The sequence below is a fragment of the Centroberyx gerrardi genome, chromosome 10, assembly GCF_048128805.1.
Source record: "Centroberyx gerrardi isolate f3 chromosome 10, fCenGer3.hap1.cur.20231027, whole genome shotgun sequence".
Lineage (NCBI taxonomy): Eukaryota > Metazoa > Chordata > Actinopteri > Beryciformes > Berycidae > Centroberyx > Centroberyx gerrardi.
This window is the reverse complement of record NC_136006.1, coordinates 30,926,131-30,940,832: the sequence shown is the minus strand read 5'-3', so window position 1 is coordinate 30,940,832 and position 14,702 is coordinate 30,926,131. Positions and strand designations below refer to the sequence as shown.

The window sequence follows — 14,702 nt, the reverse complement described above, 5'->3', positions numbered from 1 at the left end:
TGCAGTGACATCTTGAGGCCGGTGGGGCTACGCTGTCATCAGTTGAGACCCTGTTGAGGAATCAGGACATCAAACAGAAAGGACAGTCCTGTGATCTGCTATTGTCCTCTCAGTCTGCAGCTCAGACTCGTCCTCTGTCCTGACAGACATGGAGGGGGAACAGGCTTTCACTCCTCACTGCCTTGGAAAATGGCTGATGGACTGAGATAAAGAAGAAAGGGACAAGATGAACGTGGCTGTAATGAGAGGGGTGGGGTAGATGACTGATGTTTGTCTGAGAGTCTGTGTGTGTGGCCTTTATCATTTAGGCAGTAGCCGATGCTCATATCCTTAAACATCTTGCAATAACTGCAACTAGTGTCCGAAATTAACTTTGTGGCTCACATGTCAATAATTTTTACTGGCAAAAATAATTATTATACATTTATTAATCTGTTTCATGTATAGAATCAGGTAACAAAGTAAAGAGACATAGAGAAGAGGATTAGGCCACATGTGAAAAATGTATTTGAGTTATGAGCTTAAAGTCAGAATTCTGAGAATTAAGTCAGAATTCTGAGATTAAAGTCAGAATTCTGACTTTAAACTCAGAAGCCAAATACATTTTTCACATGTGGCCTTAATCCTCTTCCGTAGAGACAAGAGCAGATTGAGAGTTTTCATTTAAAACTTGCTCATTCCATTATACAATGGATCTTTGGTGTTTCTGCTTTAATTTTTTTTCGTGGCCTCACACCTGCTGTGTTGTTACACGGGAATAATGTCAAGTTTCATCTAATGCTAGGCAAATTAACTATCCAAGAAGTTTAGATGCTACAGCGTTATGTACAGCAGTGTAACGGGCAGCCAATCAGGAGCCTGTTTGATTCAGTAGTTACACAACGTGGTTGCTAAGCTGCACATGGTTAGTGTATTCATATTTAGATTAACTGTTATGCAGTCACAAGGGTGTGTTCATAAATCTGTGTATTGTATTCAATTTTAAAAAGTTAAATCAAAGACTGAAAAAAGTAATGAGCAGAAGTGATGAGAGCATGCTGTCTAGGTTTGAGTGATAGCCTGGACACTGCAGCAGTGGTCAGGGGTAGTTAGTGCAGTGGTTCTCAAAGTGAGGTTCGGGGGCCACCAGGGGGTCCCCAGCATTAAGGAATAGTTTGAGTTTAGCTCATTGAGAGAGTGTAGGCTACTGTCCTGATCTGTTAGTATCCTGGCATAGGAACACAGTTACAGTGAGGACAGAATAATACAAATTCTTATTAGGCTACTATGTTTTGGTGACTTAAATAATATCGATTACGCCTTTGTTATTGATACTGGATGCTGCCTAGCCCCGATACGTGCCATTTTATTGTATGGAAAACGTCACACCAAACTCCATTTAAAAATCAGTTTAATGTTGCCTTGCTTATCGACAAAGGCACATACCTCATAAACATAACAAGAAACTATATTTTTTTTTTATTAGAAGCCAGTCTTCAATTCGGCATTTATACATAATGCACCCAAAATACGTAGGCTAATTCACAACTTTTACAAGTGGGTCATGTTCGTTGCCGCCCATCATGGTGTGTTTTGGTGGATGAAAGCTGTGAGAATGACAGAACTAAAACTTTTTTTTTTATTTTCTTTTTTTTATAAATGTTGCCTGGTGGATTGTTTGCTGCCTGCGGATTGAAGAATGGGTCCTAGGCTAATCATTAAATAATCTGGAGTCGTATTCTTATAAAGTATCCTAGGCTATGCTTTGGCCGATAAACAAAATACATTTTAATCAGTCAGATTATTGAATTAAGTTTTGCTCCAAATTCTCTCCATACAACACGTAGCCTATCGTTCCTTATTCATTGCCGTTTCTTTTAGCTGAATATGAACCATTGATGTGCCACTCACTGAACCACACTGGCCTCTGTTTAATTGCTAATATTATGGTCTTCAACAAATTTTAGTGAAAATATCAAGAACACTGCTATGGAGTAGAACAGAGACATTACTTTGAGTGTCCTCAAAAGCCAATAGCCTACTTTTTAGACATTGACGATTTACCAATGATGTGGGCTTATACTGTATGCAACCTGTTACATTTCTCAACGGACACCGTGAAAGTAATATCTCCTACATCCTCTTTCATATGACAAGTTGGGACTTACCTCTGTAACTGAGCCAAGTCTTCTCCACAGAGTTCAGTTGCAAACCAGGAGCTGTTAGTGTCTACAGAATAGATAAGGTCGGCCTCTGTTGTTGCCGCGTTCCGGTGCCGCTGGACGGGAACGACGAGGCGGTCAGGAACCGGAGAAAAGACCGGTGTCAAGTTAGCCAAAATAACAAATAGAACTTCCGGTGACAGCTTTCAAAATAAAACTTTTTATTTATTTTTTTTTTTATTTTTTTTTTATACAATTGCTACCAATGGGAAAATAAACTAGTAAAAATGCTGCAGACACGCCTTGAGCCAATCAGTAAGATTGGCTCAAGGCGTCATCACTCCAACTGGTATAGCAGTTTGCCTTTCAAAGTTTGAAATTTTGAACTTATAGCTTCCCCATTTTTAAACACCAGAACACTGTCAGCATGCATCATCCCCCCTCCAGGAGATTTTACACTTCAGTTTAAAAGTTTGACCTTTAATTATAGCACCAGTGGTGTCTGAGAAATCTTGAGTTAAAAATGTTAACTAGCCTAATTATAGCGCCCTCATTAGGCCAATCAGCTTGTAAGGATAGCTGGATCTGTGAAGTGAAGTTTCATGTCCGTTGAGCTGACAGTGGGCTGTTCAGAGTTAGAGTTTTTGACCTTTATTTAGCACCTATCATGCTAGTCTGAGTAGTTTTTTAAACACCAGACCACAGTGCCAAAATGCATGAGTAGCCCCCCAGCCCCCTTGTTCTTGGGCTTTCAAGACTAGACTCCACACTGCCACCCTCTGGTAGAATCTTACCATTACAGCTCACACAGACTTGACTCAGCCCGGTGGTTGTCTGCAGTAACTTGTTTGCGCCACAAGGGGCCGCTAGTTACTTTGATTTGAAATCAATAAGATGGAGAGGAGTTCTTGACGGCGGAGCGATATGATTAGATGTGCAACAGCAGTCTGTCGTGTGAAACGGTTCTGTTATCCGAGAAGTAACAGACCTCACTGTTGTACTGTGGCTGTCCAATAAAGCAGAAATGCCTAAAATATGTGTAGGGAAGCATTTTAATGTAATGTCACAAATCATCTTAAACTATCTGAGGTTGACAGTATCCAAGATCCAACAAATGATCAACAGAGGAGAGTCAAGAAGCTAGAGTGAGGAGGAAGGCTCTTTTTAATTTTAATGAATCAAGGAAAGTTGAACAGAATTCAGTCTGAATGCAGGGAATAATTTTACATTGTGACCATATTCTTTCTGAACAAGGTGTAAGTTTTCACCTTTCATGTAATTCATGGATCGTTGATATGAGATCAATATTGATCTCAAAAAATGTGATTGATTTTTTTTTTTTTTTTTTTTTAATACACATACACACATTTACTTTCTGTCCATGGACTGTTCTGGTGGTTGGGAGGGTGAGGGCACGGTGGCATTGCTTTGCAGGTGGTAGAATCATCACACTTGTTCTAAGGGCAGGTTATTAAAATGTGTGGTAAATAATTATTAGTTATTAACAGACTGAGGGAGAAGTAAGAGTGAAAATTGTTGCACGTGCTTTAGAGAGTACCTGTTAATTGGTCTTTAAAATGATTTGTCAATTTCAGCACATCTATAAATGTATCAACAGGCAAAAGATGGAATGAAACTCATTGTCTGTGGTTAAGAAGGCAGATCTCCCCAAAAGATATGCACTGATGAAGACTGTATAGTTGAAACGTGCAGGCATAGCCCATATATTAAAGGCTTTTTACCCTTTTCAACAAAGAAGTAGATGTATTTCTTGGACTGTTCTTTCGGGGAAATCAGCCTTCCACACCACAAACAATGAGCTTCATTCCCTCTTTTGCCCGTTGATATGTAAACCTTGACTCCAAACAGCAACTTCTTTGATACCTGGTAAGCAAAGCAGCTCTCCTCAGCCTCATTCTATGGACATCTATAAATGTAGTTTTGGGAAAACACATATTGTGTAACTTTTCATCATGCTGTCTCAACGTTTGTTACTAATAACTTCTTGAAAGCAGCAAATCTTCTAGGAGTAACAGAATAACACTGACCTTGGCCTCTCCCTGTACACTCTGGTTTCTCGGGAAGTGTGTGTTTGCATACTGTGCTATGAGGAAATGAACACAATGTATTGTGTGTGAATTGGTTAAGCACTTTGTACATGATTGTGTTAACCAAGGTCTCGAACAATTGAACAGCTTGTACTGCCTGAAGCAAAGAGTGTGCCAGGAGGTTAGGGTGCAGAGGACATAGGTTAGGGTGCAGGCTTTCAGGCTTTCAGGTTATGTTGCATGCGGTGCGCTTGCGGCATTCCAAAAAGTTGAGATATTTTACGCCTGAAAAAAAAAAGACGCCTCGCCACTCTCGCTTTTCACACATTGAAAATAATGGATTTGCGCACGCAAAAGACGCCGCATGGGAACCGGCCCTAAAGTCTCGCTACCTTGGTGATGGCTCCTCCACCATGGCATCACGGCAAATTCAGGTCATGTATTCAGTCAGCCAGTCAGCCAGTCAGTCAGTCAGGTGACGCTTAGTGAGATGTCGCTTTGTGAAATGGCCTCTAGAGGCGTCTCTGACTAAGAGATGGCCTCTCGCCTATGGGCTAAACGCCACATTCAGTCCCATACTGATAATGGCATATTGGATGCCATTAACCCTCACACAGAGCCACACTCTTTGCCGTCAATTTACATACATTTGTATCTTCTTCTGTCCTGCAAACCTTAACAGTAGGTCACATTATTAGTTGTGGTGTGTGACGTTAGTGGAATAGGTAATTCAACCGATAAACATGTCGCACTAGCCGAGCATTGCCCCCCGTCATCAGCATCGGGCTTCTGGGGCTTTAGTCAGGAATGTTTTTTTTTCCAAAACAGCCCAATGCACAGAAATCTATCCGTCAATAATTCTGTCCGTTTTCTGACGAATCAGTGTGGCCGCAGTTAGTGGAATTCAACACACGTGCCTGTACAGGATCTGGACATGTTTATCAGAGTGGAGAGGTGAAGTACTTCTATTGCTCAGCAAAAGTCTTCAAGACTTACGCTGCAGAAAGACTCACCAATCCCAGGATGTCATTCCAGGACTTCACAGCCACTCCTTTCTTTCAGAGGGAGCTGGAAAAGTCTAAGAAGAGGGTAGCAGGGAGGAACAGGGTGATGGAGAAGAGGGGAAAGAAGGTGTCCTTAGCCCAGAATTGTGGAAAACTGTGATGTGAACTGTTGCTATGTGCAATGATTGAGTGGCCAATCCTTGTCATTAAATCCTGCAGCTCTGTCGAGGTTGCTGTTAGCATCTTGGCGACCTCCCTGATGAGTTTCCACCTTGTATGGTCATCAGTCTTGGAGGAACAGCGTGATCTAGGCAAGGTCTTGGTGGTGCCATGCTGTCACCACCAGTACAGCATTTCTTGTTTGTGGTGTTTGCTGTTCCATAATGTATTTAAGGCCATTGGCATATTTTTCTAACCCCATTCTGAATGGGGCTCCAACCATTCCATTCTGGAACAGCTGAATGTGTTCTGATCTACTCCAAACAGTTCAGCTGGCGATTGGTTGCACTCGAGTACCCCCATTAGTCATGTGCATACTTGTGCAAACAACATGTTTTAATTTTTCAATTTTAATTATTTTTCAGAAAATCTTATCCTTTTGCTTTTTCTCTTGTGTTTTGTTTTACCATTTCTTAAGGGATGTGTTAAAAAATCATGTTTTCAATCAATTAATTGATTTTCATTTTCAGGCTTCAATGCAAAAGAAAAAAGACATTTTGAAAGGGTGTGTAAACTTCTGAGATGCACTCTGTATATTTGTGATTTGAGTTTTTACATAATACAATAGTTGTCATTCTTTATTCAAATTATTTCAGTTTATATAATTAACAATTCTTCCTCTATGTACTATTTGTATTATGTAATAATTTGTCTGTGCTGTTTTTTTCATCCTCTAAATTGTCATCTATTTCAGTACATTTACATTATATTATTTGGTTTTTGTCATGTCTGTTTTTTAAATTAAGGACATTTGAGGGATAAAATTAAGGGGTTTGGTTTTGTAGTGTCTGTATTTATGATGTATATTTACCAATAGATTCTACTAAAGTTACTTTAAAGAAAACAACTTTGGTGTGTGTGAGCTAGAGTATGTATGTTTGAAATATTGGAATTCATCTTCAACAAGAAAAAAAATCCATCAACAATATATTGAAAATGGTGATTATCAACTCATACTAATCAAAGATGATGCATGACAATTTCATGATGGGGAAAAAAACACCTATAAATCATGCGACTTTGTGCCAGGTGAGATTGGATCTCTGTCTCTCGTGAGCAGGCAGTAGAGGTTACTTTAGGTCATGACAGCGCTCTACACCTAAGCACGACTGGCCTGCATCACTTAGTCTGGTGTGTGTTAATGATGAACTATAATTCTATCCATTTAGTTTGTGCTATATTAATTTTCTGTTGATACATATATGATTATTCTGACAATTATCATCATGATTATGAATATGACTACTGCTACTCTCCTCTAGCAGCTGTAACTTGAGTGACATTATTTGACAGATATGAAACAATATTAATATTAATTTACTTTACATGAGATGCGCCTTTCAGCTTCATGCAAGAAGTGCAAATGATAAACAACATGAGATATTATTAACACAGCTGGAATGGAGGCTTCACTCAGAGCCACAGCAGGTTTTAACTGTTTGGTTTTTATACCTGACAGGTAAATCAACAGCAGTGAATGAATGCAGATGCTGCTGTTCTTTATTCACTGACTTGTCTTCTGCATCTTCTGTCTGAATCATCCAAAACTCCTACAGGATGAAATAAGGTTGTTGCCTCTCTGTTTGAAACCGGGGACCTTTTGCGTGTGAGGAGAACGTGATAACCACCAAACCAGTGAATGACACTGGCTGCATGTATGAGTGTGTGTGTGTGTGTATGTGTGTGTGTGTGTGTGTGTGTTTGTGTTCAAACTGTCTCCATGTAAACCACTACCAACTGACCAACTCATGGTCTTTGTGTCTCATCTGATCTGATGTCTGTCTGAACAGAGTTGTGGAGCTCTGCTATACTCACTGTGTCAGTTTTCGTAGTGTAGTGGTTATCATCATTATGAGCACATTGAATTAAACAATTCACACACAACACACTGAATGTCACAAAATATTATTTCACACGTTTGCTCTCACATGCCTCCACAACAACTGTGTGATGAAGATGATGAAGACTATGGAGCGAGGGGGAACTGGAGCTGGTGAGCAGTACAGGAGTCTGGTTTCTATCTTACACCTTGTTACTCTTTTTAATGTCATGAAGACAAATCAAGAGACAAAAACACCCTATAAATTAGGGGTGGATGATATCAACTAAATTAATATCGAAGTTAGCATCAACATATAAAAGAGAAATATAGCCGCAAGCGCCGATTGCGGGGTCCAAGCACAATTTGAAAAGACAGACAGAAAGACAAAACAGAAGGTAGAAAGACACACAAAAACTGACATGTTGTGAAGATCGGACATGCAGTCTATCAGCTATGGCTTTACACCAGCTTTAGTGTTGGCCCGTGACTTCTGTCAAGTAAATATTTTCATTGCAAACACATTGTTGAAGTTATTCCCAGCGGCCAAACTTCCTATTACTTGTTCTTGACAACTAATGACTTTGGAAAGGTCCAGCCTGGATTTGAACAAACAAGTTTCCACATGAAAGGCCTGTTACAGGTTTACTGAGGAGAAGCTAACTACAGGGAGAGGTATTGTGATACTGCAGCCTATTATTGACAGATTGACAGTGCTAATCACTTTATAGAACATTGTAGTACTCTCCATTAACGAATAAAACAATACTAAGTCACATGGGCCAGAAAAATGCTGCTGCACTGATCTCTGTGGGTTGAGAGGTCCGGCCACACCCCAATCAGTGATGCCAATCAGGTATTTTGCCATTGATAGATGATGCCAAACACCTGCTTTGAGTTTTCTGCACTGTGTGATTTAGTGTTGATTTACTTTTCATGAAACTTCGAAATGGTCAAAGTTCATCAAGGACTTGAACTCACAACCTTGTGGTTCAAAGACCTGAGCTTTACCACTCTGCCGAATTCCACTTTGGTGTGTGCCACAGTGGAGAAACACAACAAAGTGACTGGTCATAGGTGATAGTCCAACCCATATTGAAAACCTCAGAAAGAATATTATAACTGTACTAGTGCGCCACATTAATCAATTCACACATGGGTTTACAGACATCATGTTGAGAGTCCAGACATCATTTGTATTTAGTTTGATGAAGATTGATCAAACTATCTTGAACATATCACATTGTCAGTTTATCAAACTATTTGCAGCTGCACATTTCCATCTACCGTACGCTCAGTTTTCAAGATATCATTATAATTTTTGGGCTGTTTACTAATTAAGGTATGACGATTTCAAAAATGATGTTTTTTTCCTGTAACGTACGGTTTAGGAGGACAACACTGTGGGATCACAGTCAGTTTTTGCTATAAACAGAGGGGGGCGACGTCAGAATCGGGGGTAGGTACCAGTGTACGAAAGAATTTTTGAAGTTGTGACTTTAATACCAATTTAGATTTGGTTATTATGCAATAAGCCATACCCACTTTCATCAATAATGACCAAATTTCATGGATTGACTTGGACATCATCCTAGAACATGTGTAAAAATTTTCATAAAAATCTATGCAGTCAATTATGAGATATGAACTTTTTGCATTTGTAGCGCCCACTAGTGGTACCGCTCAAAATGCTTTTGTGGGTGTGTTCACGCAACACTTTTCAACATGTGTTACAAATTTTGGCTTGATTAGATGAATGGTTAATGAGTTATAGCCAATTTAGTGTTATGGCGTGTTTTGTTAAAAGTTTATTGGTCGATAAAAGCCAAACCATTTGAACTATCAATAACCTTTATACAACTTTGAAAGAGGACGGTCCCAAGATTCTCCACAGGAGAAAAGGAGTTGTGAAAAAAGTGTTTCTTAAATAATTCAAAATGGTGGACAATACAATATGGTGAACATTGAAAGTGATGTATGGGTTGGACTCAGCACCTTCCAAAGAATCAAGGAACACAAGAATTTTCAGTCTATGCCACCATCTGGCCAATGTGCATGGGCTACCTTGCCTGAGTAGTGGTGGGCCATAGGAGCCCACCTGCCAAATATGGTTGCTGTAGGACTTTCTGAGCTGCAGATATTTTTAGCGGAGAAAAGGAAAACAGGTCACAACGATACAGAAAAATCAGCCACACACTGTCTGAACGTCACATCAAAAAATTCATTCATAAGGAGGCAACGTTTCGGTCAAGGAGCATCATCAGGCATCGACACCTGATAGTGTTTTTCAGTAGCAATATATAACAATATTGATGTTCATCTCATTGAAATGTGTGGTAATATAAAGCAAGATAAAAATATGTAATTATCAAATAATCCTTTATTTGTTTCAGATCTCAATGAGAGACTTGAGAGAGAGACTTTAATTATTTGCACTTTGTCATTTGCATTTTGTCATTAATTTAGAATGGAACTGTGTATAGAACTGTGTATCACAATAACTCACACAATCATTTAAGCAATATCACACGAAAGGGAGTGCTGTTGTACTGTGCTGATATTCAGTACAACAGCACGACCTCGAGTGTGATATTGCTTTTATACAACAGTTGTATAAACAAAGCTATTCATCAAGTAATGGTAATTTGAGACAACAGATGATTTTTGTCTGTTATTTGTCGCCAACAAAAACAGTTCCCTCAGGATTCCACTACCAAGTGTTGCCAAGCAACAGGTAAACAGTTTCCCGACTGCAAACTAGCTAGCTACTTTGAGGTTAGCACAGACGATTTCAGCTTACTTTCTTCCCAATCTTCCGCCTCGGCCGACCGTTCACAATTAAGGTCAAATGTCTCCATATTTGCGCTGTCGCTACAAGGTGCGAATGAAGTTAGTTTTGTGTAGACGTGTACTGGGAATATCTGGTAAGCATTTGTTTGTTGCACAACACTGTATTGTCTGCTAGAAGTGCTAACCAGCTGGTTAGCTAGCCAGCTACTCAGCTAACGTCAGATGACGTTGTGGTGATCCGCTTTTTATTTCTCCTCACAAGAAGCGCTCCAGGCAGAGCTTTCTCCACACAAAAAAACGCTGTGTGAACGCAGCCTAATCAAGGTTACATTAGAACAGCTGTGAAGCGGAGTGATACATACAGTACAGCGTCCCAGTACTGTTATACTGTATATCAGCACTCATGGAATGCCTCTTGTCCAATCAAATTGCTCGACCGGAACTAACTGCAATATTACACTCGAGGTCGTGCTGTTGTACTTTATATCAGCACGGCTGTGATTATCTTCGGCCTGCGGCCTCGTGCCTACGACCGAATCACAGCCGTGCTGATATACAGTACAACAGCACTCCCTCTCGTGTGATATTGCTTAAATATGATTCTACTGAAAGACAATAAATGAAAACATTGAATTATTGGCCGGCCTGATATTAAGTGACCTGAAACTGAGTGAAATCAAAGTGACATGGGAATGTCAGTTTATTGTACCGTTACTGCTGAACAATTCAGCTCAACCAGCAGCTCTGCAGCTTCACCTGCTGCTGCTCTCACCAGAACACTTATGCTTTTTGACATGTGTATGCTGGCCAAAACTGTAGGGTTTCTGCCCAGTATGGACTCTCATATGCAAAACCAGTTTTACTTGGTGGTTAAATTGTTTTTCACAAACTGAACAGCTAAAAGGTTTTTCCTCTGTATGAATTCTCATGTGTGTGTTCAAGTTTCCTTTACGAACAAAACTTTTACCACAAACTGAGCAACTAAATGATTTCTCTTCTGTGTGGACTCTCATATGCTTCTTCAAGTCTCCTTTACGACCAAAACCTTTACCACAGTCTGAGCAACTAAATAGTTTCTTGCCTGTGTGGACTCTCATGTGTTGGTTCAAGTTTCCTTTATCACCAAAACTTTTAGCACAGTCTGAGCAACTAAATGGTTTCTCCCCTGTGTGGACTCTCATGTGTTTCTTCAAGTTTCCTTTATCACCAAAACTTTTAGCACAGTATGAGCAACTAAATGGTTTCTCTCCTGTATGAATTCTCATGTGTGATCTTAATGTTCCACTCTGGCTGAACATTTTACCACAAACTGAGCAACTAAATGGTTTCTCCCCTGTGTGGACTCTCATGTGTTTCTCCAAGTTTCCTCTATCACCAAAACCTTTAGCACAGTCTGAGCAACTAAAGGGTTTCTCTCCTGTATGAATTCTCATGTGTAAATTTAATGCTCCACTCTGGCTGAATATTTGACCACAAACTGAGCAACTAAATGGTTTCTCCCCAGTGTGGACTCTCATGTGTGTCTGCAGATGTCCCTTGCGGTCAAATCTTTTACCACAAATTGAGCAACTAAAGAGTTTCTCCCCAGTGTGGACTCTCATGTGTCTCTGCAGACTTCCCTTGCGGTCAAATCTTTTACCACAATCTGAGCAACTAAAGAGTTTCTCCCCAGTATAAGATCTCTTATGACTTATAAGGACTTCATTGTTTTTCAGTGAGTCTAAACCTGACTGAGGTTCCCTAGTCTCCTTCCCATAATCATCACTGTCTTCAGTCTCAGGTTCAGAAGAGTCTGAAGTCTTGCCATCACTAGTTGCTTGTAAATGACTAGCTGGATCTAAGTTTCTGGCTGGTTCTGATACTCCACAGTCCTCTCCATCAGCTTCTGTTTTCATCTGTTCAGCTGAGCTGCTGGCTAGAGGCTCTGCCTCTCTGTTCTCCTCAGATTGGCTTTGATGAAGCTGTGAGGACTGAGGTTTCTCTTCATCATCTTCACTCTTCACAGGGACAGGAGTGAATGGGAACTCGGTGATATCGGCCTCCTCCGGCCCTTGAAGCCGCTCTCCCTCCTGACTGGTCCAGAGTTCCTCCTGTTCCTCTTTAATGTGTGGGGTCTCTGGGTCCTCCTGGTCCAGACTGGGGCTCCACTCCTGCTGCTCTGGGGGAACCTCTTCTTTACTGACCAACAGCTGCTGGACGTCTGGAGGTAAGACTGAAATACAGACATACACACATTAAGGAAGACAAATTATGCACAACCACGGCCTAAACTACCACCTGTATGCTGACAATACTCAAATATACATCCATACCACACCTGACATTTCAGCTACAATGGCAACACTCAACTGTCTGCAGCATATCAAATCCTGGATGCACAGCAGCTTTTTGAAAGGAAACTCCGACAAAACTGAAATAATCCTCATCGGCTCCAAGTCCACATACAGACACACACATTACAGCCCGCAACCTCTGCCTCTCTATTGATAATATGACAGTCACACCTTTCCTCAAGTAAAGAACCTCAGAGTCATCCTGGATTCTGCACTTTCATTTGAACCCCACATAAACAAAACCACACAGTTGGCCTTTATTCACCTCCGAAGCATAGCCAGATCCGCCCGTACCTCAAATTTGCTGATGCGGAATGTGTAATCCATGCCTCCATAACTCCAAGGTTGGATTCCTTCCCATCTGCTCAACAAATTGCAACAAGTACAAAATTCTGCAGCTCCTGACATCCACCTCCTCCCGGCACCACATCACTCCAATCCTCAGAGAGCTCCACTGGCTTCCTGTATGTTACAGGATAACCTACAAAGTGATGCTCCTCACCTTCAAGGCCCTGCACGACTCCACTCCGGACTACAAATCACAACTCATCTCTCCCTACTGTCCTTCTCGTTCTCTTCCATCCTCTAGCTCTCCCCGACATGAGGCTCCGCTCCCTGGGAGACAGAGCCTTTTCTTCTGCTGTCCCTCGCATCTGGAACAAGCTCCCTCCCTCAGTCAGAGCATCGGACAATGTTGATTCTTTTAAATCACTTCTCAAGACTCACTTTTTTAGAGAAGCATTTCATTTATGATGGTATTGTTAGTTTTAAGTATACATAACTGTTTTTAATGCTGTTTATTAATGCTGTTTTTATGCTGTTATTGAGAAAGCGCTACAACAGAAATATCTTACAATGTGTATGAGTAATGTGAAAATAACATTTAAATGTCACAAACCTGCTCTGTGTAAGCGCACTTTAGGATTTAAAACAGTGTCCAGCAGCTTTCGTTGTCGGTCGTTCTCCTCTTTTAAACCAGAAGCTTCCTCCTCGTACTCTGCTATCGTTCTTTCAAACAGCCCAAATATCTCTTCAACAGCCGCAGTTAGTCGCTGCTTCACCAACGCTCTCAGCTTTTGGACTTTAGACATTTTCACACAGTGACAGGAACTGATCTGAGTCCATAAGAGAGAGCTTCCTCTTCTTCTTGTTCTTCTTCTTCCTCTGTTAAAACATAAACAATACATAAAATATTCTGCTGTAGATTTGGATCAAGGAAATCACTCAGGGTTATCAATAAACAGGCTGAGTTCCAGTTCCCTTGTAGTTGAATAACTGTAAGTTATACATGCACGGAGAGAACAGAGACACAAGCTGGTGGCAGCTTCTTTGCTTTCTGAATAGAGAAACAGAAAAAATGAGACAAGGAGTGTGTAGGGAGGGGGTACTGTCTTATCAGTCCTGTGTCCTTGACTGTCTTAATCTGGAGACAGGAACGGAGCAGTAAGATCTGGTAAACAAGTTGCATGAAGGATTCAGTAGTTTTCCACTCTAAACAGATACACACTAAAGAAAGAATGATATACTTAATGCATACTTATCTTAGACTTTATCCCTGCGTCCCTTTCATCTCCCGAGGGAATTCCCCACTGTAGTTATGGGTTGTGTGTTCCACCAAGCGCTAACATCAAGGTAGCAGCAGAACTGATAGCTGACAGTGCTAACGCCATGCTAGCTAAATACCCCGATGGTCCACTGTTTATCGTTGGTGATTTTAACAGCTGCAGACTCGACAGTGTTCTACCATCTTTGCAACAATATGTGGACAGTCCAACAAGGGGGGGGGGGGGGGATATTCTGGACTTGTGTTATAGCAACATTACCGATGCGTAGCCTAGATCGCCCGTGCTCAGCCGCCGCTTGGTTTCTCTGATCACGCCTGTGTTCCGTCATCTGAAATAAGAATAAGACTTCCGGTGCGATTTTTTCAGAATAAGAGCGTAATTTCTAGGTGCACAAGTTATATGTCAAAACACTCCTACAGACCTGTACTTTCACTACAAACTAACATTTAGGTCCAAGCTGTTTAAAAAAAAAGTCATGACAGGCCCTCAAAGTCAGCCATATTATAATAATGTGACATTTGCAGAATAAAGTGGACACTACAGTTGAACTTTATTTGTATGTGCACACGTTATATGTCAAAACACTCCTACAGACCTGTACTTTCACTACAACCTAACATTTAGGTCCAAGCAGTTTTAGAAAAGTCATGACAGGCCCTCAAAGTCAGCCATACTGTAAAACTGATACGTATCTAAGACACACATTCCGCCACTGGAACCGCAGATGCAACGCATGTTTTTTTTCCAGCGGGGAAAAAAGGGGGCAACAAAGAGGTTTTCCAG

The 14,702-nt window shown here is 40.8% G+C and overlaps 1 protein-coding gene across 1 annotated transcript; it reads right to left on the bottom strand.

The window, feature by feature from the left end:
• Nucleotides 1-9,432: 9,432 nt before the first annotated feature.
• LOC139922156 (uncharacterized) lies at nucleotides 9,433-13,827 on the bottom strand. The gene is made up of 2 exons (XM_071912610.2): nucleotides 13,253-13,827; nucleotides 9,433-12,233 (listed from the first exon to the last, which is right to left on the bottom strand). The coding sequence occupies exons 1-2, from the start codon at nucleotides 13,539-13,541 to the stop codon at nucleotides 10,774-10,776; spliced, it is 1,749 nt and encodes a 582-aa protein (XP_071768711.2). The 5' UTR covers nucleotides 13,542-13,827; the 3' UTR covers nucleotides 9,433-10,773.
• Nucleotides 13,828-14,702: the final 875 nt, after the last annotated feature.